The sequence below is a fragment of the Pseudophryne corroboree genome, chromosome 11 (genome assembly GCF_028390025.1).
Source record: "Pseudophryne corroboree isolate aPseCor3 chromosome 11, aPseCor3.hap2, whole genome shotgun sequence".
Lineage (NCBI taxonomy): Eukaryota > Metazoa > Chordata > Amphibia > Anura > Myobatrachidae > Pseudophryne > Pseudophryne corroboree.
Genome location: NC_086454.1, coordinates 14,298,455 through 14,326,084, shown reverse-complemented (window position 1 = coordinate 14,326,084; position 27,630 = coordinate 14,298,455). Strand labels below are relative to the sequence as shown.

Genomic DNA, 27,630 nt, shown 5'->3' with positions numbered 1-27,630 from the left:
ATTACTAACTTTCTAACAGATATTGGGCTTTTACCTATATGCCCGTTCCAGGGTACCTAAATAGATTGCAAGCTCTTTAGACAGACATCTTTCTTCTTATACTTTTACAGTTTGTTGTTGCATATACTGGTAACACCTAAAGACATCGGGGGAAATGTGTCCGCCTTCTAAAGAAGACACGCGGAGAAGTTGCTCATAGCGACCAATCAGATTCAAATATCCTTTATCTAGTACATTTTCTCTGACGTCCTAGTGGATGCTGGGAACTCCGTAAGGACCATGGGGATAGCGGCTCCGCAGGAGACTGGGCACATCTAAAGAAAGCTTTAGGACTACCTGGTGTGCACTGGCTCCTCCCACTATGACCCTCCTCCAGACCTCAGTTAGAATTCTGTGCCCGGCCGAGCTGGATGCACACTAGGGGCTCTCCTGAGCTCCTAGAAGAAAGTATATTTAGGTTTTTTATTTTACAGTGAGATCTGCTGGCAACAGACTCACTGCAACGAGGGACTAAGGGGAGAAGAAGCGAACCTACCTAACTGGTGGTAGATTGGGCTTCTTAGGCTACTGGACACCATTAGCTCCAGAGGGATCGACCGCATGGAACCGGCCATTGATGTTCGGTCCCGGAGACGCGCCGCCGGCCCCCTTACAGAGCCAGAAGCAAGAAGTGTTCCGGAAAATCGGCGGCAGAAGACTTCAGTCTTCACCAAGGTAGCGCACAGCACTGCAGCTGTGCGCCATTGCTTCTCATGCACACTTCACACTCCGGTCACTGAGGGTGCAGGGCGCTTGGGGGGGGGGCGCCCTGAGCTGCAATATAAACACCTTGCCTGGCAAAATCATCACAATATATAGCCCCAGAGGCTATATATGTGATAAATACCCCTGCCAGAATCCATAAAAAAGCGGGAGAAAAGTCCGCCGAAAAAGGGGCGGAGCTATCTCCCTCAGCACACTGGCGCCATTTTCTCTTCACAGTGCAGCTGGAAGACAGCTCCCCAGGCTCTCCCCTGTAGTTTTCAGGCTCAAAGGGTTAAAAAGAGAGGGAGGGCACTAAATTTAGGTGCAATATTGTTTATACAAGCAGCTATTGGGGAAAATTCACTCAGTTATAGTGTTAATCCCTACATTATATAGCGCTCTGGTGTGTGCTGGCATACTCTCTCTCTGTCTCCCCAAAGGGCTTTGTGGGGTCCTGTCCTCAGTCAGAGCATTCCCTGTGTGTGTGCGGTGTGTCGGTACGGCTGTGTCGACATGTTTGATGAGGAGGCTTATGTGGAGGTGGAGCAGATGCCGATTAAATGTGATGTCGCCCCCTGTGGGGCCGACACCAGAGTGGATGGATAGGTGGAAGGTATTAACCGACAGTGTCAACTCCTTACATAAAAGGCTGGATGACGTAACAGCTGTGGGACAGCCGGCTTCTCAGCCCGCGCCTGCCCAGGCGTCTCAAAGGCCATCAGGGGCTCAAAAACGGCCTCTCCCTCAGATGGCAGACACAGATGTCGACACGGAGTCTGACTCCAGTGTCGACGAGGTTGAGACATATACACAATCCACTAGGAACATCCGTTGCATGATCCCGGCAATAAAAAATGTGTTACACATTCTGACATTAACCCAAGTACCACTAAAAAAAAGGGTTTTATGTTTGGGGAGAAAAAGCAGGCAGTGTTTTGTTCCCCCATCAGATGAGTGAATGAAGTGTGTGAAAAAGCATGGGTTCCCCCGATAAGAAAGTAATTTCTAAAAAGTTACGGATGGCGTACCCTTTCCCGCCAGAGGATAGGTTACGCTGGGAGTTATCCCCTAGGGTGGATAAGGCGCTCACACGTTTGTCAAAAAAGGTGGCACTGCCGTCTTAGGATACGGCCACTTTGAAGGTACCTGTTGATAAAAAGCAGGAGGCTATCCTGAAGTATGTATTTACACACTCAGGTACTAGACTGAGACCTGCAATTGCCTCAGCATGGATAGTGCTGCTGCAGCGTGGTCTGTGACCCTGTCAGACAGGGATACTATTTTGCTAACATAAGAGCATATTAAAGACGTCGTCTTATATATGAGGGATGCAGAGGGATATTTTGCCGGCTGGCATCCAAAATTAATGCAATGTCCATTCTGCCAGGAGGTTATTAGAGAACCGACACTGGACAGGTGATGCTGACTTTAAATCTGCCTTATAAGGGTGAGGAATTGTTTGGGGATGGTCTCTGGGACCTCGTATCCACAGCAATAGCTGGGAAGAATTTTTTTTACCTCAGGTTTCCTCACAGCCTAGGAAAGCACTGTATTATCAGGTACAGTCCTTTCGGCTTCAGAAAAGCAAGCGGGTCAAAGGCGCTTCCTTTCTGCACAGAGACAAGGGAAGAGGGAAAAAGCTGCACCAGTCAGCCAGTTCCCAGAATCAGAATTCTTCCCCCGCTTCCTCTGAGTCCACCGCATGACGCGGGGGCTCCACAGGTGTAGCCAGGTGCGGTGGGGGCGCGTCTCGAGAACTTCAGCGTCCAGTGGCTCGTCCACAGGTGGATCCCTGGGTTCTGCATGTAGTATCACAGGGATACAAGCTGGAGTTCGAGGCGACTCCCTCTCGCCGTTACCTCAAATCAGCAAGCTGTACTTCCAGCAGGTGAAAATCAAGGTACCCCTCCTTCAACAAGGCCGGGGTTACTATTCCACAATGTTGTGGTACCGAAACCAGACGGTTCGGTGAAACCCATTCTAAAATTGAAATCCTTGAACACTTATATACGAAGGTTCAAGTTAAAAATGAAATCGCTCAGGGCGGTTATTGCAAGCCTGGACGAGGGAGATTACATGGTATCTCTGGACATCAAGGATGCTTACCTGCATGTCCCCATTTACCATCCTCACCAGGAGTACCTCAGTTTTGTGGTACATGTTTGTCATTACCAATTCCAGACGTTGCCGTTCGGTCTGTCCACGGCACCAAGAGTAAGAGTATTTCTCTAACGTCCTAAGTGGATGCTGGGGACTCCGTAAGGACCATGGGGAATAGCGGCTCCGCAGGAGACTGGGCACATCTAAAGAAAGCTTTAGGACTATCTGGTGTGCACTGGCTCCTCCCCCTATGACCCTCCTCCAAGCCTCAGTTAGATCTCTGTGCCCGAACGAGAAGAGTGCACACTAGGGGCTCTCCTGAGCTTCTTAGTGAAAGTTTTAGTTTAGGTTTTTTATTTTCAGTGAGACCTGCTGGCAACAGGCTCACTGCATCGAGGGACTAAGGGGAGAAGAAGCGAACTCACCTGCGTGCAGAGTGGATTGGGCTTCTTAGGCTACTGGACATTAGCTCCAGAGGGACGATCACAGGCCCAGCTTGGATGGGTCCCAGAGCCGCGCCGCCGGCCCCCTTACAGAGCCAGAAGGCAGAAGAGGTCCGGAAAATCGGCGGCAGAAGACGTCCTGTCTTCAACAAGGTAGCGCACAGCACTGCAGCTGTGCGCCATTGCTCTCAGCACACTTCACACTTCGGTCACTGAGGGTGCAGGGCGCTGGGGGGGGGCGCCCTGAGACGCAATAAAAACACCTTGGCTGGCGAAAATACATCACATATAGCCCCCAGGGCTATATGGATGAATTTTAACCCCTGCCAGAATCCATAAAAAAGCAGGAGAAAAGTCCGCGAAAAAGGGGCGGAGCCTATCTCCTCAGCACACTGGCGCCATTTTCCCTCACAGCTCCGTTGGAGGGAAGCTCCCTGGCTCTCCCCTGCAGTCACTACACTACAGAAAGGGTTAAAAAAGAGAGGGGGGCACTAATTAGGCGCAGTATTAACTATACAGCAGCTATAAGGGGAAAAACACTTATATAAGGTTATCCCTGTATATATAGCGCTCTGGTGTGTGCTGGCAAACTCTCCCTCTGTCTCCCCAAAGGGCTAGTGGGGTCCTGTCCTCTATCAGAGCATTCCCTGTGTGTGTGCTGTATGTTGGTACTTTTGTGTCGACATGTATGAGGAGAAAAATTGCCTGTAATAGTGATGTCACCCCCTAGGGGGTCGACACCTGAGTGGATGAACTGTTGGAAATACTCACTCCAGTGTCGACGGTGAAGAGACGAATGTGACTTCCAGTAGGGCCACACGTTACATGATTGAGGCAATGAAAAATGTTTTACACATTTCTGATAATACGAGTACCACCAAAAAAGGGGTATTATGTTCGGTGAGGAAAAACTACCTGTAGTTTTCCTGAATCTGAGAAATTAAATGAGGTGTGTGATGATGCGTGGGTTTCCCCCGATAACAACTGATAATTTCTAAAATGTTATTGGCATTATATCCTTTCCCGCCAGAGGTTAGGGTGCGTTGGGAAACACCCCCTAGGGTGGATAAAGCGCTCACACGCTTGTAAGGGCTCTACCTTCGCCTGAGATGGCCGCCCTTAAGGATCCTGCTGATAGAAAGCAGGAGGGTATCCTAAAAGGTATTTACACACATACTGGTGTTATACTGCGACCAGCAATCGCCTCAGCCTGGATGTGCAGTGCTGGGTTGGCGTGGTCGGATTCCCTGACTGAAAATATTGATACCCTAGATAGGGACAGTATATTTTTGCCTATAGAGCATTTAAAAGATGCATTTCTATATATGCGTGATGCACAGCGGAATATTTGCAGACTGGCATCAAGTCTAAGCGCGTTGTCCATTTCTACCAGTAGAGGGTTATGGACACGTCAGTGGTCAGGTGATGCGTATTCCAAACGGCATTTGGAAGTATTGCTTTATTAAGGGGAGGAGTTATTTGGGGTCGGTCTTTCAGACCTGGTGGCCACGGCAACAGCTGGGAATTCCATGTTTGTACCCCAGGTCGCCTCTCAACATGAGAAGACGCCGTATTATCAGGCGCAGTCTTTTCATGGACAAGCGGGCAAAAGGTTCCTCATTTCTGCCCCGTGACAGAGGGAGAGGAAAAAGGCTGCAGAAATCAGCCAGTTCCCAGGAACAGAAACCCTCTCCCGCCTCTGCCAAGCCCTCAGTATACGCTGGGGCTTTACAAGCAGAATCAGGCACGGTGGGGGGCCTGTCTCAATGAATTTCAGCGCGCAGTGGGCTCACTCGCAAGTAGACCCCTGGATCTTTCAGGTGATATCTCAGGGGTACAAATTAGAATTCGAGACGTCTCCCCCTCGCCGTTTCCTAAAGTCGGCTTTACCGATGTCTCCTTCTGACAGGGAGACAGTTTTGGAAGCCATTCACAAGCTGTATTCCCAGCAGGTGATAATCAAGATACCCCTCCTGCAACAGGGAACGGGGTATTATTCCACACTGTTGTGGTACCGAAGCCGGACGGCTCGGTGAGACCGATTCTAAATCTAAAATCTTTGAACACTTACATACAGAGGTTCAAATTCAAGATTGAGTCACTCAGAGCAGTGATTGCGAACCTGGAAGAAGGGGACTACATGATGTCTCGGGACATCAAGGATGCTTACCTTCATGTCAAAATTGACCCTTCTCACCAAGGGTACCTCAGGTTTATGGTACAGAACTGTCACTATCAGTTCAGACGCTGCCGTATGGATGGTCCACGGCACCCCGCGTCTTTACCAAGGTAATGGCCGAAATGATGATATTCCTTCGAAGGAAGTGAATTTTAGTTATCCCTTACTTGGACAATTCCCTGATAAGGGTAAGATCCAGGGAACAGTTGGAGGTCGGTGTAGCACTATCTCAGGTAGTGTTGCGGCAGCACGATTGGATTCTCAATATTCAAAAATCGCACCTGGTTCCGACGACGTGTCTTCTGTTCCTAGGGATGATCCTGGACACAGTCCAGAAAAAGGTGTTTCTCCCGGAGGAGAAAGCCAGGGAGTTATCCGAGCTAGTCAGGAACCTCCTAAAACCGAGCCAAGTCTCAGTGCATCAATGCACAAGGGTTCTGGGTAAAATGGTGGCTTCCTACGAAGCAATCCCATTCGGCAGATTCCACGCAAGAACTTTCCAGTGGGACCTGCTGGACAAATGGTCCGGGTCGCATCTTCAGATGCATCAGCGGATAACCCTGTAACCAAGGACAAGGGTGTCCCTCCTGTGGTGGTTGCAGAGTGCTCATCTTCTAGAGGGCCGCAGATTAGGCATTCAGGACTGGGTCCTGGTGACCACGGATGCCAGCCTGCAAGGCTGGGGAGCAGTCACACAGGGAAGGAATATCCAGGGCTTATGGTCAAGCCTGGAGACATCACTTCACATAAATATCCTGAAGCTAAGGGACATTTACAATGCTCTAAGCTTAGCAAGACCTCTGCTTCAAGGTCAGCCGGTGTTGATCCAGTCGGACAACATCACGGCAGTCACCCACGTAAACAGACAGGGTGGCACAAGAAGCAGGAGGGCAATGACAGAAGCTGCAAGGATTTTTCGCTGGGCGGAAAATCATGTGATAGCACTGTCAGCAGTATTCATTCCGGGAGTGGACAACTGGGAAGCAGACTTCCTCAGCACGACCTCCACCCGGGAGAGTGGGGACTTCACACAGAAGTCTTCCACATGATTAAAAACTCGACAGGTATTGCGCCAGGTCCAGGGACTCTCAGGCAATAAGCTGTAGACGCTCTGGTAACACCGTGGGTGTACCAGTCAGGGTATGTGTTCCCTCCTCTGCCTCTCATACCCAAGGTACTGAGATTGATAAGATGGAGAGGAGTAAGCACTATATTCGTGGTTCCGGAAGGACTTGGTAACCGGAACTTCAAGAGATGCTCACGGAGGATCCGTGGCCTCTACCTCTAAGAAGGGACCTGCTCCAGCAAGGACCCTGTCTGTTCCAAGACTTACCGCGGCTGCGTTTGACGGCATGGCGGTTGAACGCCGGATCCTGAAGGAAAAAAGGCATTCCGGATGAAGTCATCCCTATCCTGATCAAAGCCAGGAAGGATGTAACCGCAAAAACATTATCACCGCAATTGGCGAAAATATGTTGCGTGGTGCGAGGCCAGTAAGGCCCGACGGAGGAAATTCAACTGGGTCGATTCCTACATTTCCTGCAAACAGGAGTGTCTATGGGCCTGAAATTGGGGTCCATTAAGGTTCAAATTTCGGCTCTGTCAATTTTCTTCCAAAAAGAACTAGCTTCAGTCCCTGAAGTTCAGACGTTTGTAAAAGGGGTACTGCATATACAGCCTCCTTTTGTGCCTCCAGTGGCACTTTGGGATCTCAATGTAGTTTTGGGTTCCAAAAGTCACATTGGTTTGAACCACTTAAATCTGTGGAGTTAAAATATCTCACATGAAAAGTGGTCATGCTGTTGGCCCTGGCCTGGGCCAGGCGCGTGTCAGAATTGGCGGCTTTATCCTGAAAAAGCCCTTATCTGATTTTCCATTCGGACAGGGAGGAATTGAGGACTCGTCCTCAGTTTCTCCCCAAGGTGGTTTCAGCGTTTCACCTGAACCAACCTATTTGTGGTGCCTGCGGCTACTAGGGACTTGGAGGCCTCCAAGTTGCTAGACGTTGTCAGTGCCCTGAAAATATATGTTTCCAGGACGGCTGGAGTCAGGAAATCTGACTCGCTGTTTATCCTGTATGCACCCAACAAGCTGGGTGCTCCTGCTTCTAAGCAGACTATTGCTCGTTGGATTTGTAGTACAATTCAGCTTGCACATTCTGTGGCAGGCCTGCCACAGCCAAAAATCTGTAAATGCCCACTCCACAAGGAAGGTGGGCTCATCTTGGGCGGCTGCCCGAGGGGTCTCGGCTTTTCAACTTTGCCGAGCAGCTACTTGGTCAGGAGCAAATACGTTTGTAAAATTCTACAAAATTGATATCCTGGCTGAGGAGGACCTGGAGTTCTCTCATTTGGTGCTGCAGAGTCATCCGCACTCTCCCGCCCGTTTGGGAGCTTTGGTATAATCCCCATGGTCCTTACGGAGTCCCCAGCATCCACTTAGGACGTTAGAGAAAATAAGAATTTACTTACCGATAATTCTATTTCTCATAGTCCGTAGTGGATGCTGGGCGCCCATCCCAAGTGCGGACTGTCTGAAATACTTATACATAGTTATTGTTACAAAAATCGGGTTATTATTGTTGTGAGCCATCTTTCAGAGGCTCCTCTGTTATCATGCTGTTAACTGGGTTCAGATCACAGGTTATACGGTGTGATTGGTGTGGCTGGTATGAGTCTTACCCGGGATTCAAAATCCTTCCTTATTGTGTACGCTCGTCCGGGCACAGTATCCTAACTGAGGCTTGGAGGAGGGTCATAGGGGGAGGAGCCAGTGCACACCAGATAGTCCTAAAGCTTTCTTTAGATGTGCCCAGTCTCCTGCGGAGCCGCTATTCCCCATGGTCCTTACGGAGTCCCCAGCATCCACTACGGACTATGAGAAATAGAATTATCGGTAAGTAAATTCTTATTTTACCAAGGTAATGGCTGAAATGATGATACTCCTTTGAAAAAAGGGAGTTTTTAATTATACCGTACTTGGACGATCTCCTGATAAAGGCGAGGTCCAAGGAGCAGTTATTGGTCGGGGTAGCATTATCTCGGGAAGTGCTACAACAGCACAGCTGGTTCCTACGACACGTCTACTGTTCCTGGGGATGGTTCTGGACACAGACCAGAAAAAAGTGTTTCTCCCGGAGGAGAAAGCTGAGGAGCTGTCATCTCTAGTCAGAGGCCTCCTGAAACCAAAACAGGTGTCGGTGCATCACTACACGCGAGTCCTGGGAAAAATGGTAGCTTCCTACGAAGCAATGCCATTCGGCAGGTTCCATGCAAGACTTTTCAGTGGGACCTGTTGGACAAGTGGTCCGGATCGCACCTTCAGATGCATCGGCTGATAACCCTGTCTCCAAAGACCAGGGTATATCTGCCGTGGTGACTGCAGGGTGCTCATCTTCGAGAGGGCCGCAGATTCGGCATATAGGACTGGGTTCTGGTGACCACGGATGCCAGCCTTCGAGGCTGGGGGGCAGTCACACAGGAAAAAAACTTCCAGGGACTATGGTCAAATCAGGAGATTTCCCTACACATAAACATTCTGGAACTGAGGGCCATTTACAATGCCCTAAGTCAAGCAAGACACCTGCTTCAAAACCAGCCGGTACTGATTCAGTCAGACAACATCACGGCGGTCGCCCATGTAAACCAACAAGGCGGCACAAGAAGCATGATGGCGATGGCAGAAGCCACAAGGATTCTCCGATGGGCGGAAAATCATGTGTTAGCACTGTCAGCAGTGTTCATTCCCGGAGTGGACAACTGGGAAGCAGATTTTTCTCAGCAGACACGACCTCCACCCGGGAGAGTGGGGACTTCATCCAGAAGTCTTCCTAATGATTGTACACCATTGGGAAAGGCCACAGGTGGACATGATGGCGTCCCGCCTCAACAAAAGCTAAAAAGATATTGCGCCAGGTCAAGGGACCCTCAGGCGATAGCTGTGGACGCTCTGGTAACACCGTGGGTGTACCAGTCGGTGTATGTGTTCCCTCCTCTGCCTCTCATACCCAAGGTACTGAGAATAATAAGAAGGAGAGGAGTAAGAACTATACTCGTGGTTCCGGATTGGCCAAGAAGAGCTTGGTACCCAGAACTTCAAGAAATGATCTCAGAGGACCATGGCCTCTGCCGCTCAGACAGGACCTGTTGCAGCAGGGGCCCTGTCTGTTCCAAGACTTACCGCAGCTGCATTTGATGGCATGGCGGTTGAACACCGTATCCTAAAGGAAAAAGGCATTCCGGAGGAAATCATTCCTACGCTGATTAAGGCTAGGAAAGATGTGGCCGCAAAACATTATCACCGCATATGGCGAAAATATGTTGCTTGGTGTGAGGCCAGGAAGGCCCCAACAGAGGAATTTCGACTGGGTCGATTTCTGCACTTCCTACAGTCAGGAGTGACTATGGGCCTCAAATTGAGTTCCATTAAGGTCCAGATTTCGGCTCTGTACATTTTCTTCCAAAAAGAACTGGCTTCACTGCCTGAAGTTCAGACTTTTGTTAAGGGAGTGCTGCATATTCAGCCTCTTTTTGTGCCTCCTGTGGCACCTTGGGATCTCAACGTGGTGTTGAGTTTCCTAAAGTCACATTGGTTTGAGCCACTTAAAACCGCGGATCTAAAATATCTCAAGAGGAAAGTGGTCATGCTTTTGGCCTTGGCTTCGGCCAGGCGTGTGTCAGAATTGGCGGCTTTCTCATGTAAAAGCCCTTATCTGATTTTCCATATGGATAGGGCAGAATTGAGGACTCGTCTTCAGTTTCTCCCTAAGGTGGTATCAGCGTTTCACTTGAACCAACCTATCGTAGTGCCTGCGGCTACTAGGGACATGGAGGATTCCAAGTTACTGGACGTAGTCAGGGCCTTGAAAATTTAAGGTTTCCAGGACGGCTGGAGTCAGGAAAACTGACTCGCTATTTATCCTGTATGCACCCAACAAGCTGGGTGCTCCTGCTTCGAAGCAGACGATTGCTTGCTGGATTTGTAGCACTATTCAGCTTGCGCATTCTGCGGCTGGACTGCCGCATCCTAAATCTGTAAAAGCCCATTCCACGGGGAAGGTGGGCTCTTCTTGGGCGGCTGCCCGAGGGGTCTCGGCTTTACAACTTTGCCGAGCTGCTACTTGGTCGGGGTCAAACACGTTTGCAAAATTCTTCAAATTTGATACCCTGGCTGAGGAGGACCTTGAGTTCTCTCATTCGGTGCTGCAGAGTCATCCGCACTCTCCCGCTCGTTTGGGAGCTTTCGTATAATCCCCATGGTCCTTACGGAGTTCCCAGCATCCACTAGGACGTCAGAGAAAATAAGATTTTACTCACCGGTAAATCTATTTCTCGTAGTCCGTAGTGGATGCTGGGCGCCCATCCCAAGTGCGGATTGTCTGCAATACTTGTATATAGTTATTGCCTAACTAAAGGGTTATTGTTATGAGCCATCTGTTGAGAGGCTCAGTTATGTTTCATACTGTTAACTGGGTATAGTATCACGAGTTATACGGTGTGATTGGTGTGGCTGGTATGAGTCTTACCCGGGATTCAAAATCCTTCCTTATTGTGTCAGCTCTTCCGGGCACAGTATCCTAACTGAGGCTTGGAGGAGGGTCATAGTGGGAGGAGCCAGTGCACACCAGGTAGTCCTAAAGCTTTCTTTAGATGTGCCCAGTCTCCTGCGGAGCCGCTATCCCCATGGTCCTTACGGAGTTCCCAGCATCCACTACGGACTACGAGAAATAGATTTACCGGTGAGTAAAATCTTATTATATGTAATAATGGGTAGAATCTGGTTGCTACGGGCAACACCTCACTTGTTCTCCCCCCCGCCGCCCACCAGGTGCATTAATAATAAGAACTCATTCCTACTGAGCTGCTGCAGTGCTGAAATATGCGCAGGTCTCATAGTCTGAGTATTCTCACACTGCGCACGCCCCGCAGCCAAGCGCACACAAGTACAGGCGATGAGTCGTACGCATCTCATTCGCAGTATCCACTCACATAGGCGCAGCTCATGAGAGGACTGACAGTGGGACTGCAGGCTGGAAGCGGGCACGCGCCCGTCCCTAGGCGTACCATTCCAACCAACTATAGGGCCTAATTCAGACCTGATCGCAGCAGCAAATTTGTTAGCAGTTGGGCAAATCCATGGGGGTCATTCCGAGTTGTTCGCTCGGTAAAAATCTTCGCATCGCAGCGATTTTCCGCTTAATGCGCATGCGCAATGTCCGCACTGCGACTGCGCCAAGTAAATTTGCTATGCACTTAGGAATTTTACTCACAGCATTTTCATCGTTCTGGCGATCGTAATGTGATTGACAGGAAATGGGTGTTACTGGGCGGAAAGACGGCGTTTTATGGGCGTGTGGATAAAAACGCTACCGTTTCCGGAAAAAACGCAGGAGTGGCCGGAGAAACGGAGGAGTGTCTGGGCGAACGCTGGGTGTGTTTGTGACGTCAAACCAGGAACGACAAGCAGTGAAATGATCGCAGATGCCGAGTAAGTCTGGAGCTACTCAGAAACTGCTACGAGGTGTGTAATCGCAATATTGCGAATACATCGTTCGCAATTTTAAGATGCTAAGATTCACTCCCAGTAGGCGGCGGCTTAGCATGAGCAAATCTGCTAAAATCCGCTTGCGAGCGAACAACTCGGAATGAGGGCACATGTGCACTGCAGGGGAGGCAGATGTAATATGTGCAGAGAGAGGTAGATTTGGGTGGGGTGTGTTCAAATTGAAATCTAAATTGCAGTGTAGATATAAAGCAGCCAGTATTTACCCTGCACAGAAACAATATAACCCACCCAAATCTAACTCTCTCTGCACATGTTACATCTGCCCTACCTGCAGTGCACATGGGTTTTGCCCATTAGCTAACAAATTTGTTGCTGCGATCAGATGTGAATTACCCCCATAGGCCGGTGCATGTGCACCCTGATGATGGTGACGCCTATGAAAGTAAGCGCACGGATGCTTCTGTGCACGCTCTGGGGGAGCAGTTGCGGCCGGCTTGCGTCAGTCTCTACACAGTGTTTCTGGTATTGTAGTAATGTTTTGTCTGCCGTTATCATGCCAAGGAATATGCAGATACTTCTTATGCTATATGTTACAGTCATTTTCACGTTTTTCCACGTTATTGCAGGGAATCTTCAGCTGGGTACATACTTACTCTATATATACAAACTGGGGTCTGGAGGAGGGACATAGAGGGAGGAGTCAGTGCACACCAGTATCCTAATTCTTTCTTAAAGTGCCCTGTCTCCTGCGGAGCCCGTCTATTCCCCATGGTCCTTACGGAGTCCCCAGCATCCACTAGGACGTTAGAGAAAATAAGATTTTACTTACCGGTAAATCTATTTCTTGTAGTCCGTAGAGGATGCTGGGCGCCCGTCCCAAGTGCGGACTTCTTCTGCAATACTTGTATATAGTTATTGCTAAAATAAGGGTTATGTTATAGTTGCATCAGGTTTATCTGATGCTCTGTGATTGTTCATACTGTTAACTGGGTAAGTTTATCATAAGTTATACGGTGTGATTGGTGTGGCTGGTATGAATCTTGCCCTGGATTACCAAAATCCTTTCCTTGTAGTACTGTCAGTCTCCTCTGGGCACAGTTTCTCTAACTGAGGTCTGGAGGAGGGACATAGAGGGAGGAGCCAGAGCACACCAGTATCCAAATTCTTTCTTAAAGTGCCCATGTCTCCTGCGGAGCCCGTCTATTCCCCATGGTCCTTACGCAGTCTTCAGCATCCACTACGGACTACGAGAAATAGATTTACCGGTAAGTAAAACTTATTTTTTCCACGTTATTGCAAGGAATCTTCAGTTGGGTACATACTTACCGATACATCGTTTGTACAGCCAACAAGCGATATATCACCCAATATATCCGGGAACCACGTCGTTCAGAGATATATCACGTTGGCTGTGCAGATGCAGATATATCATAACATCTGCAGGATGTACCAGCGTCCGACCAACCGAATGATATATCGGCCGCAGAATCCATTGAATGTGACGTCGCAAGTGGGCAGGGCATATTCAGGTGGGGTTTTATACACATAAATTAAACAACTGGGAGCGACAAAACTACATTGCTAGATTTATGTGCACGTTGGGGGTCATTCCGAGTGTATCGTAGCTGTGCTAAATTTAGCACAGCTACGATCATCTTCCCTGACATGCTGGGGGGACGCCCAGCACAGGGCTAGCCCGCCCCGCATGTCAGTCCGCAAACCCCCCGCACAAGTACAAAAGCATTGCACAGCGGCAATGCTTTTGTATTTGTGAGGTAACTCCCGGCCGGAGCAGCTCCTGCGGCTGGCCGGGAGTTGATCGTCGCTGGCACTGGCCGCAGCCGCCGCTGCCCGCCCCCACAACGGTCTGGCCACACCTGCGTTGGCCGGACCACGCCCCCCTAAACGGCGTCTTAACACCGCTGTCCAGCCCGCTCCTGCCCCGCGACCGCCTCTGCCTGTCAATCAGACAGAGGCAATCACTACTGAACGACGGCCTTCGGCCGTCCGGCATGCACCGGCGCACTGCGGCGCCGGCACGTGCGCAATTCCGACCGGATCGCTGCGCTGCGATAAACTGCAGCGAGCGATCAGGTCAAAATGACCCCCATCGTCAGTGTGCGACTGAGTGTAAGAAGTGCTGCGATGCAGCTGCCGCCGCTGCTTATTGTGGCGCCACGTTCCGGTGTGCTTCATCTGTCACTGTGTACATGCAGAGGCGTTGTGGTGGGATCCAGCTGACCATGAGGCTGCTGCAGGTCATTCTGTTTTATAGGGTTTAACCCCTCCGTCCCCACATCGGCCCCTATAATTTAGACTTTTATATTGCTGGATACAGCGTCATATCAGTGCTGCCTTTTATATCCCTGCGTTCCGCTCTTCTCTTATATTTTCTCCCTGTGACCGCCTCTGTATGCTATACCTCTATGGCTTATACACCTCTATGGCTTATACACCTCTATGTCCTGCCTGGTGATCTATTCATACAGGGTATATCATGCTACACGCGTGCCAGCTGTTCCCATATGAGCCTTGTACGGCTCATCTCCCAGAGTGTAACCTGCGTAATGCGCCCAACATGGCTGCCTCGTCTGGTATGGACGTGGATGGGATGAAAAATACATGGCTGTGTTATGTTGGGACCCTGCTCCTAGCGTCAGGTCACTGCAATCACCCCATCTTCTAGGTGTGACCTGCTGTATTCCACCCAGGCTAATCCTGTAGTGCGCCCAAGATGGCTGCCTCCTCTGGCACCTTTCCTGGGCTGAATATATAACCCATGGAATTTATTACTCAAAATGACTGCACCATCCCTGCATTATGCCTACCCTCTGGGGGGGTGTTGCCTCTGTTTCTTGGGCGTGGCGAGGCCAGGGTCTATGTCTTTAGACGGAGATTTCCTGGACCTGCTGTACGAATTTCATCCATCTCTGAATCAGACCCTACATGATGTGTCCTCATACATCTAGCCTCAGTACGCTACGCAGCGGGAGATGCCTGGCACAAGTGAGCCGCCAGGTCCCACGCAACTCTGCCAGGTGTCTTTTGCTGAAAATGCGTCTTATGGCGGTATCCAGTTGGAGGCGATCCGTTTTTGGTGAATCATAACGTGATTTTTGCCCGATGATCATTATCGCAGTATCCAATTAGAGGTCGTTTTGATCGGCCAAAAATGGATCCGTGATTGTGCAATAAAGCTCCCGATCCCATGTGTTATCGCACGATCGTGGATCCGTTTTCGGACGATCAAAACAGCCTCTAACTGGATTCCGCATGAGGCACCTGAAGCTTAATCCCCGATAAGTGCCGGCATCTGCATATAATGGATGCCTCCTGCCTCATTTGCATACAGCGCCAAGGAAGCAGCAGTGATAGCAAATCCAGCCGCACCTAAATCACCCCCAAATAATGACTGGATTTAGATTTCTCTGCTGTTCATTCACTTTACATTTTGTCAATTGATAAAAATAAACTATTAACACTTCTATTTTTGAAAGTATTCTTACTGTGCAGCATCTTTTCCTTACCTGTCCCTACAGCTGGGTACACATTACATGATGTGGTGGATTCCGACAGATCGGAACAACACTTCATTAAAATTGTCCAGGGTGTACGCACTATGGTGGTCATTCCGAGTTGATCGCTAGCTGCATTCGTTCACTGTGCAGCGATGAGGCAAAAAAACTGCACTTCTGCACATGCGTATGCGGCGCAATGTGCACGCGCGATGTACTATTACAACGAACGATGTAGTTTCACACAGGGTCTAGCGAAGCTTTTCAGTCGCACTGCTGGCCGCAGAGTGATTGACATGAAGTGGGCGTTTCTGGGTGTCAACTGACCGTTTTCAGGGAGTGTTCGGAAAAACGCAGGCGTGCCAGGAAAAACGCAGGCGTGGCTGGGCGAATGCTGGGCGTGTTCGTGACGTCAAATCAGGAACTGAACAGTCTGAAGTGATCGTAAGCGCTGAGTAGGTTTTGAGCTACTCTAAAACTGCACAAAATAACTTTGTAGCCGCTCTGCGATCCTTTCGTTCGCACTTCTGCTAAGCTAAAATACACTCCCAGTGGGAGGCGGTATAGCGTTTGCACGGCTGCTAAAAACTGCTAGCGAGCGATCAACTCGGAATGACCACCTATGGGCCTAATTCAGACCTGATCGCAGCAGCAAAATTGTTCTCTAATATGCAAAACCATGTGCACTGCAGGTGGGGCAGATGTAACATGTGCAGAGAGAGTTAGATTTGGGTGGGTTATATTGTTTCTGTGCAGGGTAAATACTGGCTGCTTTATTTTTACACTGCAATTTAGATTTCAGTTTGAACACCCCCCACCCAAATCTAACTCTCTCTGCACATGTTACATGTGCCCCACCTGCACTGCACATGGTTTTGCCCATTAGAGAAAAAGTTTGCTGCTGCGATCAGGTCTGAATTAGGCCGTATGTCGCTGAGAAGGCGTGCTCTTGCGTGTCATCAGCAACATTGCCCGTCGGAACTGCATGCAGCTCAATCTAGCGATATTACTAGTGAGGCCATTGCTGTCGAATGCAGCATGGCTCCCCCCCCCCCCCCCCCACCTGCTGTCGATCATTGCTGCTGGCATCAGCATGTGTGTATGCACTTGCCGATACCGACCCCTCTGCCGGGTCCCGTCGCTGCTGATGCCATGCTGGGTGCACATCGTCTAATGTGTGCGCAGCTTAAAACTTTTGCACAGTACTGTATATACTTTAATGATTCTGCTTTTTAATGCCGGAAATCATTTCAATGTTTATCTGAGACTTTCCACGCGGTTATTGACACAATACTGCATAATATTTATCTGCGTCCTGTAGCCACATACAAGTGTAAACCGCCGTAACCTGAAGCCTGGAAAACAAGAGGAAAATAAAAGCCTCATTTCCTTCCTTAGGTAACCACAATTTGCATATAAACCACCGAATGTGGTTAGCGCAGTGTGTGTGCCCCCTGGGATGGCAAGCCTGGCACTGCTCTCACCATCTCTAAGGAGCAGGGGGCGATTCTCTGCGGTGATAAGGATATGTTGGAAAGTCTTCCAAACATTTTAACATTTAATTTCATAGGACTTCTGTGCAAGTTCTCCGAACATTAGAAAAAGTTTTCTGGTACTATGGGGGTAATTCAGACCTGACAGCAGCAGCAAATTTGTTAGCAGTTGGGCAAAACCATGGGGGTGATTCCGAGTTGTTCGCTCGCTAGCAGATTTTAGCAGCATTGCACACGCTAAGCCGCCGCCCTCTGGGAGTGTATTTTAGCTTAGCAGAATAGCGAACGAAAGATTAGCAGAATTGCTACTAAATATTTTCTTGCAGTTTCTGAGTAGCTCCAGACCTACTCCTACACTGCGATCAGCTCAGTCCGTTTAGTTCCTGGTTTGACGTCACAAACACGCCCTGCGTTCGGCCAGCCACTCCCCCGTTTCTCCAGACACTCCCGTGTTTTTCCCTGACACGCCTGCGTTTTTTAGCACACTCCCAGAAAACGGTCAGTTTCCGCCCAGAAACACCCACTTCCTGTCAATCACTCACCGTTCACTTCTACGATGAAAAATCTTCGTTCGGACGTGAGTAAATCTACTAAGTGTTGTGCTAAAATACTAACCGCATGCGCACTGCGAACCATGCGCATGCGCATTTTTGCCTTAATAGCTCCGTTGCGAAAATCGGCAACGAGCGAACAACTCGGAATGACCCCCCATGTACACTGCAGGTGGGGCAGATGTAACGTGCAGAGAGAGTTAGATTTGGGTGGGGTGTGTTCAAACTGAAATCTAAATTGCAGTGTAAAAATAAAGCAGCCAGTATTTACCCTGCACAGAAACAATATAACCCACCCAAATCTAACTCTCTCTGCACATGTTACATCTGCCCCACCTGCAGTGCACATGGGTGGTCATTCCGAGTTGTTCGCTCACTGACGTTTTTAGAAGAATTGCGATCAGGCTAAAAACCGGCAGTTCTGCGTATGCGTATGGGCCGCAGGGCACATGCCCTAAGTACTTTCACACAAAAGTATGCAATTTTACACAGGGCCGAGCGACGCATTTCAGTCGCTCTGCTGATCGGTGAGTGATTGACAGGAATTGGGTGTTTCTGGGTGGTAACTGAGCGTTTTCCGGGAGTGTGCTAAAAAACGCAGGCGTGCCAGGCAAAAACGCAGGAGTGGCTGGGGAAACGGGGGGAGTGGCTGACCGAATGCAGGGCGTGTTTGTGACGTCACACCAGGAACGAAACGGGCTGAGCTGATTGCAATCTAGGAGTAGGTCTGGAGCTACTCAGAAACGGCATGACATTTTTTTGTAGCAATTCTGCTAATCTTTCGTTCGCTATTCTGCTAAGCTAAGATACACTCCCAGAGGGCGGCGGCCTAGCGTGTGCAATGCTGCTAAAAGCAGCTAGCGAGCGAACAACTCGGAATGACCACCATGGTTTTGCCCAACTGCTAACAAATTTGCTGCTACGAACCCTTCTGAATTAGGCCCTATGTTACTTTGGGGTTGGTATTCAGTCAATGCCTAAGTTATACGGTCTCTATGGTATCATTATGTTGTACTGGCCGGCCCTTTCGGCATGTCCGGGACACTCACTATATAGTGGACGGTATCCGGTCTGTAGGTTGACAGTAACTAGATCGACAGGTCAAAAGTTCGACATGAGTTTTAAACAATTTTTTCCTATTTTGGAACTTTTTCATACTTTACGATCCGCGTGGACTACTATTGGGTATAGTAACCTGTGCCGAGCGCAGCAAGCATGGCGAGCGAAACGAGCCATTCGAGGGGACACGGTGCACTAATTGGGGTTCCCGGTCACTGTACAGAGAAAACGACACCGTTTAAAAAAAGCAACAACCTCATATCGACCTTTTGACCTGTTGACCTAGAACATGTCGACCTAAAAACCCTGTCGACCTAGAATCCCTGTCGACCTACTTATTGTCGACCTAAGTGTAGTCAACCTTCCATACCACACCCATAGTGGGCATAGCAGTGTGACTCTGCAATTCCCATAGTGCGATGGTGCTTTTTGTGTTATCACACTGTGGCCAGTTGTGTCACTGTGACGCAGTGGGAGGAGCATGATGATGCAAATCATATCATTAACCCCCACCTCACCTGAAGAAGCAGCGCTCTAACCTCAACTCCTGAAGTGAGCGCAGAAAACTTTTGATTTCATTGGTTTAGTATCTGGCAGCACGCCACCTACAGGTTATAAGTGTATGGCAGCACGCCACCTACAGGTTATAAGTGTATGGCAGCACGCCACCTACAGGTTATAAGTGTATGGCAGCACGCCACCTACAGGTTATAAGTATCTGGCAGCACGCCACCTACAGGTTATAAGTGTATGGCAGCACGCCACCTAGAGGTTATAAGTGTATGGCAGCACGCCACCTACAGGTTATAAGTGTATGGCAGCACGCCACCTACAGGTTATAAGTGTATGGCGGCACGCCACCTACAGGTTATAAGTGTATGGCAGCGCGCCACCTACAGGTTATAAGTAGTGATGAGCGGATTCGGTTTTACTCGGTTCTCAAAACGGCATCTTATTGGCTCACGGATGTCACGTGTTTTGGATAGCCAATAAGATGCCGTTTTGAGAACCGAGTAAAACCGAATCCGCTCATCACTATTATAAGTGTATGGCAGCACGCCACCTACAGGTTATAAGTGTATGGCAGCACGCCACAGACAGGTTATAAGTGTATGGCAGCACGCCACAGACAGGTTATAAGTGTATGGCAGCACGCCACAGACAGGTTATAAGTGCATGGCAGCACGCAACCTACAGGTTATAAGTGTATGGCAGCACGCCACAGACAGGTTATAAGCATATGGCAGCACGCCACAGACAGGTTATAAGTGTATGGCAGCACGCCACAGACAGGTTATAAGCATATGGCAGCACGCCACCTACAGGTTATAAGTGTATGGCAGCACGCCACAGACAGGTTATAAGTGTATGGCAGCACGCCACAGACAGGTTATAAGTGTATGGCAGCACGCCACCTACAGGTTACAAGCGTATGGACTTACAGTACCTGGCTAGAAATACCTGACTGCACATCACCTATGAATGCTCATGCCCTGGCAATGGGAATACCCTTTATATTGCAGTGTAGCCACAGCAGCCGAGCATGGAGAAAGACGTGGCCTAGAGCACTGGTCCTCAACTTCTAACCTCACGTTTTCCCAACAGGTCATGTTTTGTGGATTTCTGTCTGTGGCAGCCGGTGGGGTAATTACTGACCTAGCAAAGTAGATGAACTCACCCGTGCCTGATTAAAGACATCCACAAAGCATGACCTGTTGGTGGTACTTGAGGGCTGGAATTGGAACCCCTGGCCTAGAGTGTCTCGGTATTACATATTGGCCTGTCATGGGGGGTCATTCCGAGTTGATCGCTCGCTAGCTACTTTTTGCAGTAGCGCAAACGCATAGTCACCGCCCACAGGGGAGTGTATTTTCGCTTTGTGCGGACGGCTTTGCAACCGAGCTGTGCAAAAACATTTTGTGCAGTTTCTGAGTAGCTCTGAACTTACTCAGCCGCTGCCATCACTTCAGCCTATTTGGTCTCGAAACTGACGTCAGACACCCGCCCTGCAAACGCTTGGACACGCCTGTGTTTTCCTTACCACTCCCAGAAAACGGTCAGTTGCCACCCACAAACGCCTTCTTCCCGTCAATCTCCTTGCAGTCGGCTGTGCGAATGGATTCTTCGTCAAATCCATCGCTCAGCAACGATCCGCTTTGAACCCATACGACGAGCCTGTGCATTGCGGTGCATACGCATGCGCAGTAGTGACCTGATCGCTATGAAAAACGGTAGCGAGCGATCAACTCGGAATGACCCCCATGGTTGGAAATCAGTAACAAGGGGAATTGTGCATTTCACCAGATTTTCCGGTATTTAAGGCAGGAGTTGCGTAACGCAGTGATCCCACCGCGGTGCAGCGAGGGGGCACAGTGCATGCTTCACAGCAGCTGGCGTCACCAGGTCCCCGGACACCCCATTTGCTGGGGTAGTGGCTGGTTCGGGTAGGCTGGTCCACTCTTTGGGGTGACTGGAAGAAGTCTCTGAAATTCTGGTTATCATTAGTGTCCCTTATGTCCCAGGGATTATTTATGTTTCGTTGAATGTGTTTCAAACTCTGCATAATTTATTTATTTAAAAGCATAAAATAAATCTCTTCTTCAGGCCGGAGCCAGCACCATGCCCGGGTCTCTGGATGACTGTCCTGGTGAGGCGGAGGAGACGGCTAGCAGCGTTTTACAGCACTTTGTCAGCATCCCGGAGCAGACGTATGAGGAATTCCTTTCTGTGTTCACCGGTCTTCCACGCGGTAAGTCTGGTTCCCTGGTGGCCTCCTATGGCCAAGGCTGCAATACTGTGTGTCGTATGAGCTTCCATCTTCCTGCCTATGTGCGCGCATGTGCTGAGGACTTTGCCATGGCTCCGGTGAGCGTCTATAGGTGGTCATCTATAGGGGGTCATTCCAAGTTGATCGCTCGCTGCCGTTTTTCGCAGCATAGCGATCAGGCTAAAAATGGGCTGTTCTGCACATGCGTATGGGCCGCAGGGCGCACGTGCCAAGTACTTTCACACAAAACTATGCAATTTTACACAGGGCCGAGCGACGCTTTTCAGTCGCTCTGCTGATCGGTGAGTGATTGACAGGAAGTGGGTATTTCTGGGTGGTAACTGAGCGTTTTCCGGGAGTGTGCTAAAAAACGCAGGCGTGCCTGGGGAAACGGGGGAGTGGCTGGAGAAACGGGGGAGTGGCTGGCCGTACGCAGGGCGTGTTTGTGACATCAAACCAGGAACTAAACAGACTGAGGTGATCGCAATATAGGAGTAGGTCTGGAGCTACTCAGAAACTGCAGGGAAATATTTAATAGCAGAACTGCTAATCTTTTGTTTGCAATTCTGCTAAGCTAAGATACACTCCCAGAGGGCAGCGGCCTAGCGTGTGCAATACTGCTAAAAGCAGCTAGCGAGCGATCAACTCAGAATGAGGGCCATAGTCTTCTCTGAGCGGCTGCTTCACCTTTGTTATTTTGCATGTCCATAGCCTGAAAAGTCTGCGTACAAATCGGAATCAGACCCAGAGTCCACAGATTGGATTCCGTCACTATGGCCCTCATTCCGAGTTGGTCGGTCGCAAGGCGAATTTAGCAGAGTTGCTCACGCTAAGCCGCCGCCTACTGGGAGTGAATCTTAGCTTCTTAAAATTGCGACCGATGTATTCGCAATATTGCGATTACTAACTACTTAGCAGTTTCAGAGTAGCTCCAGACTTACTCTGCCTGTGCGATCAGTTCAGTGCTTGTCGTTCCTGGTTGACGTCACAAACACACCCAGCGTTCGCCCAGGCACTCCCACCGTTTCCCCGGCCACTCCTGCGTTTTTTCCGGAAACGGTAGCGTTTTCAGCCACACGCCCCTGAAACGCCGTGTTTCCGCCCAGTAACACCCATTTCCTGTCAATCACATTACGATCGCCGGAGCGAAGAAAAAGCCGTGAGTAAAAATACTTTCTTCATAGTAAAGTTACTTGGCGCAGTCGCAGTGCGAACTTTGCGCATGCGTACTAAGCGGATTTTCACTGCGATGCGATGAAAAAGAACGAGCGAACAACTCGGAATGAGGGCCTATATGTACAGATGCGTCATCATACAGCCGGCCTCAATATGCCATGCATCGCAAGATACCTGATGTGAGTGAGTTGCCAGGTCCTGTGCACCTTTGCTAACGTCTGGCGTCTTTTTTTTGCCAAACTCTTGTTTGCAATGTAATGTGATTAGGATGAACGTGGAGACTGCGCTGATTAATGTGATATGTGACACTTGTATATTGTGTGTGACTGAGTCTGTATACGCAGCAGAAAAGAAGTTGTATTGGAAGAAGCTGCGGTTGCTACATTGTAGCACTTCATACACAGATTCAGAGACTCAGTCACATACAGATATACAGGTGCATACCTCCCAACATCTGGAGGCTGAAGAGTGGGACTCTCTGCGTGGCGCCGAAAAGGGGGCATGGCCTAATGAAAAGGGGGTGTGACTTCGCATGAATGACGGAATCGTGAGCCACGCCTCCCATTTCTCTCACAGTGGGGGCATGGCTAGCGCTTTGTGAGCTGCCGGCCACGCCCCCAGTCCTTCTGCCTCACTGGAATAGACGCTGTGCGCATGCACACAACGTCTATTCACCGCTGCTCAGTTCTGAGCAGAGCAGCGAGTGCAGGAGCCTCCCAACTGCCCCCCCACCCACCGCGGGACACTGCAGCACGCGGGAGGGACAGTGGGACAGGCCCCAAAAATAGGGACTGTCCCGCGAAAAATCGGGACAGTTTGGAGGTATGCAGGTGTCATATATCACATTGCTCAGCACAGTCTCCTGGTGCGTCCTAGTTGCATTGCATTGCAACTAAGATGCATTTTCGGCAAAATAGAAGCAAAAATAGAAATCCGTGCTGGACCCAACTCGCTCAGAGATAAGTAAAGATGCGCGGGTTTGCTGCAGCGCTGCACAGTTTACTAAGAATCAGTAGACGAGGCACCTTTTACTCATAGTGACCCATACAGGGGAACAGGTCCACTTTAAGATGAGAGTATTGTTTATCTAGAAGTTTCAAAGCTTTCTGGAGGGTACAAACTATCTCATCAAGCCTTTTTGTGGGCGGGTCCAGGTAAATTGCACCATTAGGCCACGCCCCATCACAGCATGATGCAGCACTTTGCGGCTTTATGGAAGGGGTGGAGCCAAAATGGCACCCACAAATCATGGCATTACGTTATGAGGGGGCAGGGCTCTGATTGTGATCTGTCAGGGGGGTGTTTCTGCACCTGGGAATCGTGCCCAGAGGCTGTAACCTGGCTTCCTGCCGCAGTGACCTGGCAAACTGCTGAGAGTCCAGGGAATTGTGCCGCAGAAAGGGCAGAACGCCACTTCAGCTAAATGAACAATGACGGGAATGTAGGTCTGGTGACATCACTGAGAATGCAGTCTATGATTTATTAGCGACACTGGGCCTGGTTCAGAGATGGACGCAGTGTCGATGGTGCACGCAGTTGGCCGATGTTGGAAGTCTGTGCGTATGTCTGAGTCGCACAGCGCGTGTGTCCTGGTTGTTAGCGCTCAGTGACGCAGAATCGGGCGCAGAGTCAGTGGATTTTAGTGGACTTCCTGGGTTCCTGGGATGCAGACTTCCTTGTCCCAGCAGCGTGAGCAGTCCGGTCATCCTATGTAACCCTGGGGGCCACTCAGATGGCTGATGTTCATGCAAGTGATTCCATGCTGCATCTTCAGATGCACCAGCGGATCACACAAGCCTGCACTATTTACACCAGACGCCTCCTGCTGCTACTGCGTATTTTAGTACAGCAGCTGCGTCTAAAGAGTCAGCTTCCATACGACCTGCGTCCGCCTCTGAATTACGCCCTGGATGAGAATGGCCCAGTAGGACTACATTTATCAGCTGTCTGTACATTCAGTCAACTTATCCTCTGAATGTAATATGCACAGTGTACACACCTAGGGGCTTAAGCTGGTCCCGTCGGCTGTGATCCTCTCTGACAGGGTCACTGACAACTTTGGCCACAAGCCTGGCTGCACAAATAAGATGAGATCCCGTCATTTGGCTCCCGTGCCTGCACAGTCACCGGCATTGGACTTGGGGTCAGAAGGTGCCCACACACAAAGGCCGTCACAGATGTTTTCCAATATGCCTGATAAGAATCCATTACATCTAGGTGGCATCATTATTGGGTGTCCAGGCTGCAGTAAGGAACCAGCTGTCCAATGTCCTCTCTGTGTGTGGGCAGATCTAGGGCCTGATTCTGTTTGTATGGCATTGCACTGCCGCAAAACGCCCTAACCCTCCCTCTAGTGCCTTACCCTAACCCTCCCTCTAGTGCCGTACCCTTACCATCCCTCTAGTGCCTTACCCTAACCCTCCCTCTAGTGCCTTTCCCTTACTCTCCCTCTAGTGCCTTACCTTCCCTCTAGTGCCTTACCCTAACCCTCCCTCTAGTGCCTTACCCTTACCATCCCTCTAGTGCCTTAGCCTAACCCTCCCTCTAGTGCCTTTCCCTTACCCTCCCTCTAGTGCCTTACCAAAACCCTCCCTCTAGTGCCTTACCCTAACCCTCCCTCTAGTGCCTTACCCTAACCCTCCCTCTAGTGCCTTACCCTAACCCTCTCTCTAGTGCTTTACCCTAACCCTCCCTCTAGTGCCTTTCCCTTACCCTCCCTCTAGCGCCTTTCCCTTACCCTCCCTGTAGTGCCTTACCCTTACCCTTCCTCTAGTGCCTTACCCTAACCCTCCCTCTAGTGCCTTTCCCTTACCCTCCCTCTAGTGCCTTACCCTTACCATCCCTCTAGTGCCTTACCCTTACCATCCCTCTAGTGCCTTACCCTCCCTCTAGTGCCTTTCCCTTACCCTCCCTCTAGTGCCTTACCCTTACCATCCCTCTAGTGCCTTACCCTAACCCTCTCTCTGGTGCCTTACCCTAACCCTCCCTCTAGTGCCTTACCCTAACCCTCCCTCTAGTGCCTTACCCTAACCCTCCCTCTAGTGCCTTACCCTAACCTTCTCTCTAGTGCCTTACCCTAACCCTCCCTCTAGTGCCTTTCCCTTACCTTCCCTCTAGTGCCTTTCCCTAACCCTCCCTCTAGTGCCTTATCCTAACCCTCCCTCTAGTGCCTTACCCTAACCCTCCCTCTAGTACCTAACCCTAACCCTCCCTCTAGTGCCATACCCTAACCCTCCCTCTAGTGCCTTTCCCTTACCCTCCCTCTAGTGCCTTACCCTTCCTCTAGTGCCTTACCCTAACCCTCCCTCTAGTGCCTTTCCCTTACCCTCCCTCTAGTGCCTTACCCTTACCATCCCTCTAGTGCCTTACCCTAACCCTTCCTCTAGTGCCTTATCCTAACCCTCCCTCTAGTGCCTTACCCTAACCCTCCCTCTAGTACCTAACCCTAACCCTCCCTCTAGTGCCATACCCTAACCCTCCCTCTAGTGCCTTTCCCTTACCCTCCCTCTAGTGCCTTACCCTTCCTCTAGTGCCTTACCCTAACCCTCCCTCTAGTGCCTTTCCCTTACCCTCCCTCTAGTGCCTTACCCTTACCATCACTCTAGTGCCTTACCCTAACCCTCTCTCTGGTGCCTTACCCTAACCCTCCCACTAGTGCCTTTCCCTTACCCTCCCTCTAGTGCCTTACCCTAACCCTCCCTCTAGTGCCTTACCCTCCCTCTAGTGCCTTACCCTAACCCTCCCTCTAGTGCCTTACCCTATCCCTCCCTCTTGTGCCTTACCCTAACCCTCCCTCTAGTGCCTTATCCTAACCATCCCTCTAGTGCCTTACCCTAACCTTCCCTCTAGTGCCTTACCCTAACCTTCCCCCTCCGCGGCTGCCTAACCCTCCAGCCCGGAGTCAAACCCTAACCCTCCTATCTGCTGCCTAACCCTAACCTCCCACCATCCCTGTAGCTTAACCCTCCATACCGCAGCTGAGCCCTAACCCTCCTGCTTGCTTCCTAACCTTAACCTTCCTGCCTGCTGCCTAACCTCACCCCATCCCTGCTGCCTAACCCTTACCCTCCAGCCCGCAGCCTAACCCTAACCATCCTGCCTGCTGGCTAACCCTAACCTTACCCCATCCCTGCTGCCTAATCCTAACCTCCCTCATCCCTGTTACGTAATCCTAACCTTCTGCGTGCTGCCTAACCCTGAACCTCCTGCCTAACCCTAACCTCCACCCATCCCTGCTTGCTAACCCTCCAGCCCGATGCTTAACCCTAACACTCCTGCCTACTGCTTAACCCTAACACTCCTGCCTGTTGCCTAACCCTAACACTCCTGCCTCCTGCCTAACCCTTATCTCTCCCATCTCTGCTGCTTAACCCTAACCCTCCAGTCCAAACCCTAACCCTCCTGCCTACTGCCTAACCCTAACCTTCCCCAACCCTGCTGCCTAACCCTAACACTCCTACCTGCTGCCTAATCCTTACCCTCCTGCCTAACCCTAATCTCTCCCATCTCTGCTGCTTAACCCTAACCTGCCAGTCCAAACCCTAACATTCCTGCCTGCTGCCAAACCCTAACCTCCCCCATCCCTGCTGCCTAACCCTTACAATCCTGCTTGCTGCCTAACCCTAACCTCCCCCCATCCCTGCTGTCTAACACTACCACACTACCCTCCTGCCTGCTGCCTAGCCCTAACCTTCCCCATCCCTGCTGCCTAACCCTACCCTCCTGCCTGCTGCCTAATCCTAACCTCCCCCACCCCTGTTGCGTAATCCTAACCTTCTGCGTGCTGCCTAACCCTGAACCTCCTGCCTAACCCTAACCTCCACCCATCCCTGCTTGCTAACCCTCCAGCCTGATGCTTAACCCTAACACTCTTGCCTGCTGCTTAACCCTAACACTCCTGCCTGTTGCCTAACCCTAACACTCCTGCCTCCTGCCTAACCCTTATCTCTCCCATCTCTGCTGCTTAACCTTAACCCTCCAGTCCAAACCCTAACCCTCCTGCCTACTGCCTAACCTTCCCCAACCTTGCTGCCTACCCCTAACACTCCTACCTGCTGCCTAATCCTTACCCTCCTGCCTAACCCTAATCTCTCCCATCT

The 27,630-nt window shown here is 50.3% G+C and overlaps 1 protein-coding gene across 4 annotated transcripts in view; it reads left to right on the top strand.

Moving 5' to 3' along the window:
- IFTAP (intraflagellar transport associated protein) overlaps positions 1 to 27,630 on the top strand; it is a 92,676-nt gene that overhangs the window by 13,659 nt on the left and 51,387 nt on the right. For all 4 annotated transcript variants that reach the window (XM_063946279.1, XM_063946280.1, XM_063946282.1 and 1 more), the window contains exon 2: positions 21,193 to 21,337. In XM_063946279.1, the coding sequence (XP_063802349.1) occupies positions 21,208 to 21,337 (130 nt within the window). In that variant the 5' untranslated portion in view covers positions 21,193 to 21,207. The remainder of the gene's footprint in view (positions 1 to 21,192; positions 21,338 to 27,630) is intronic.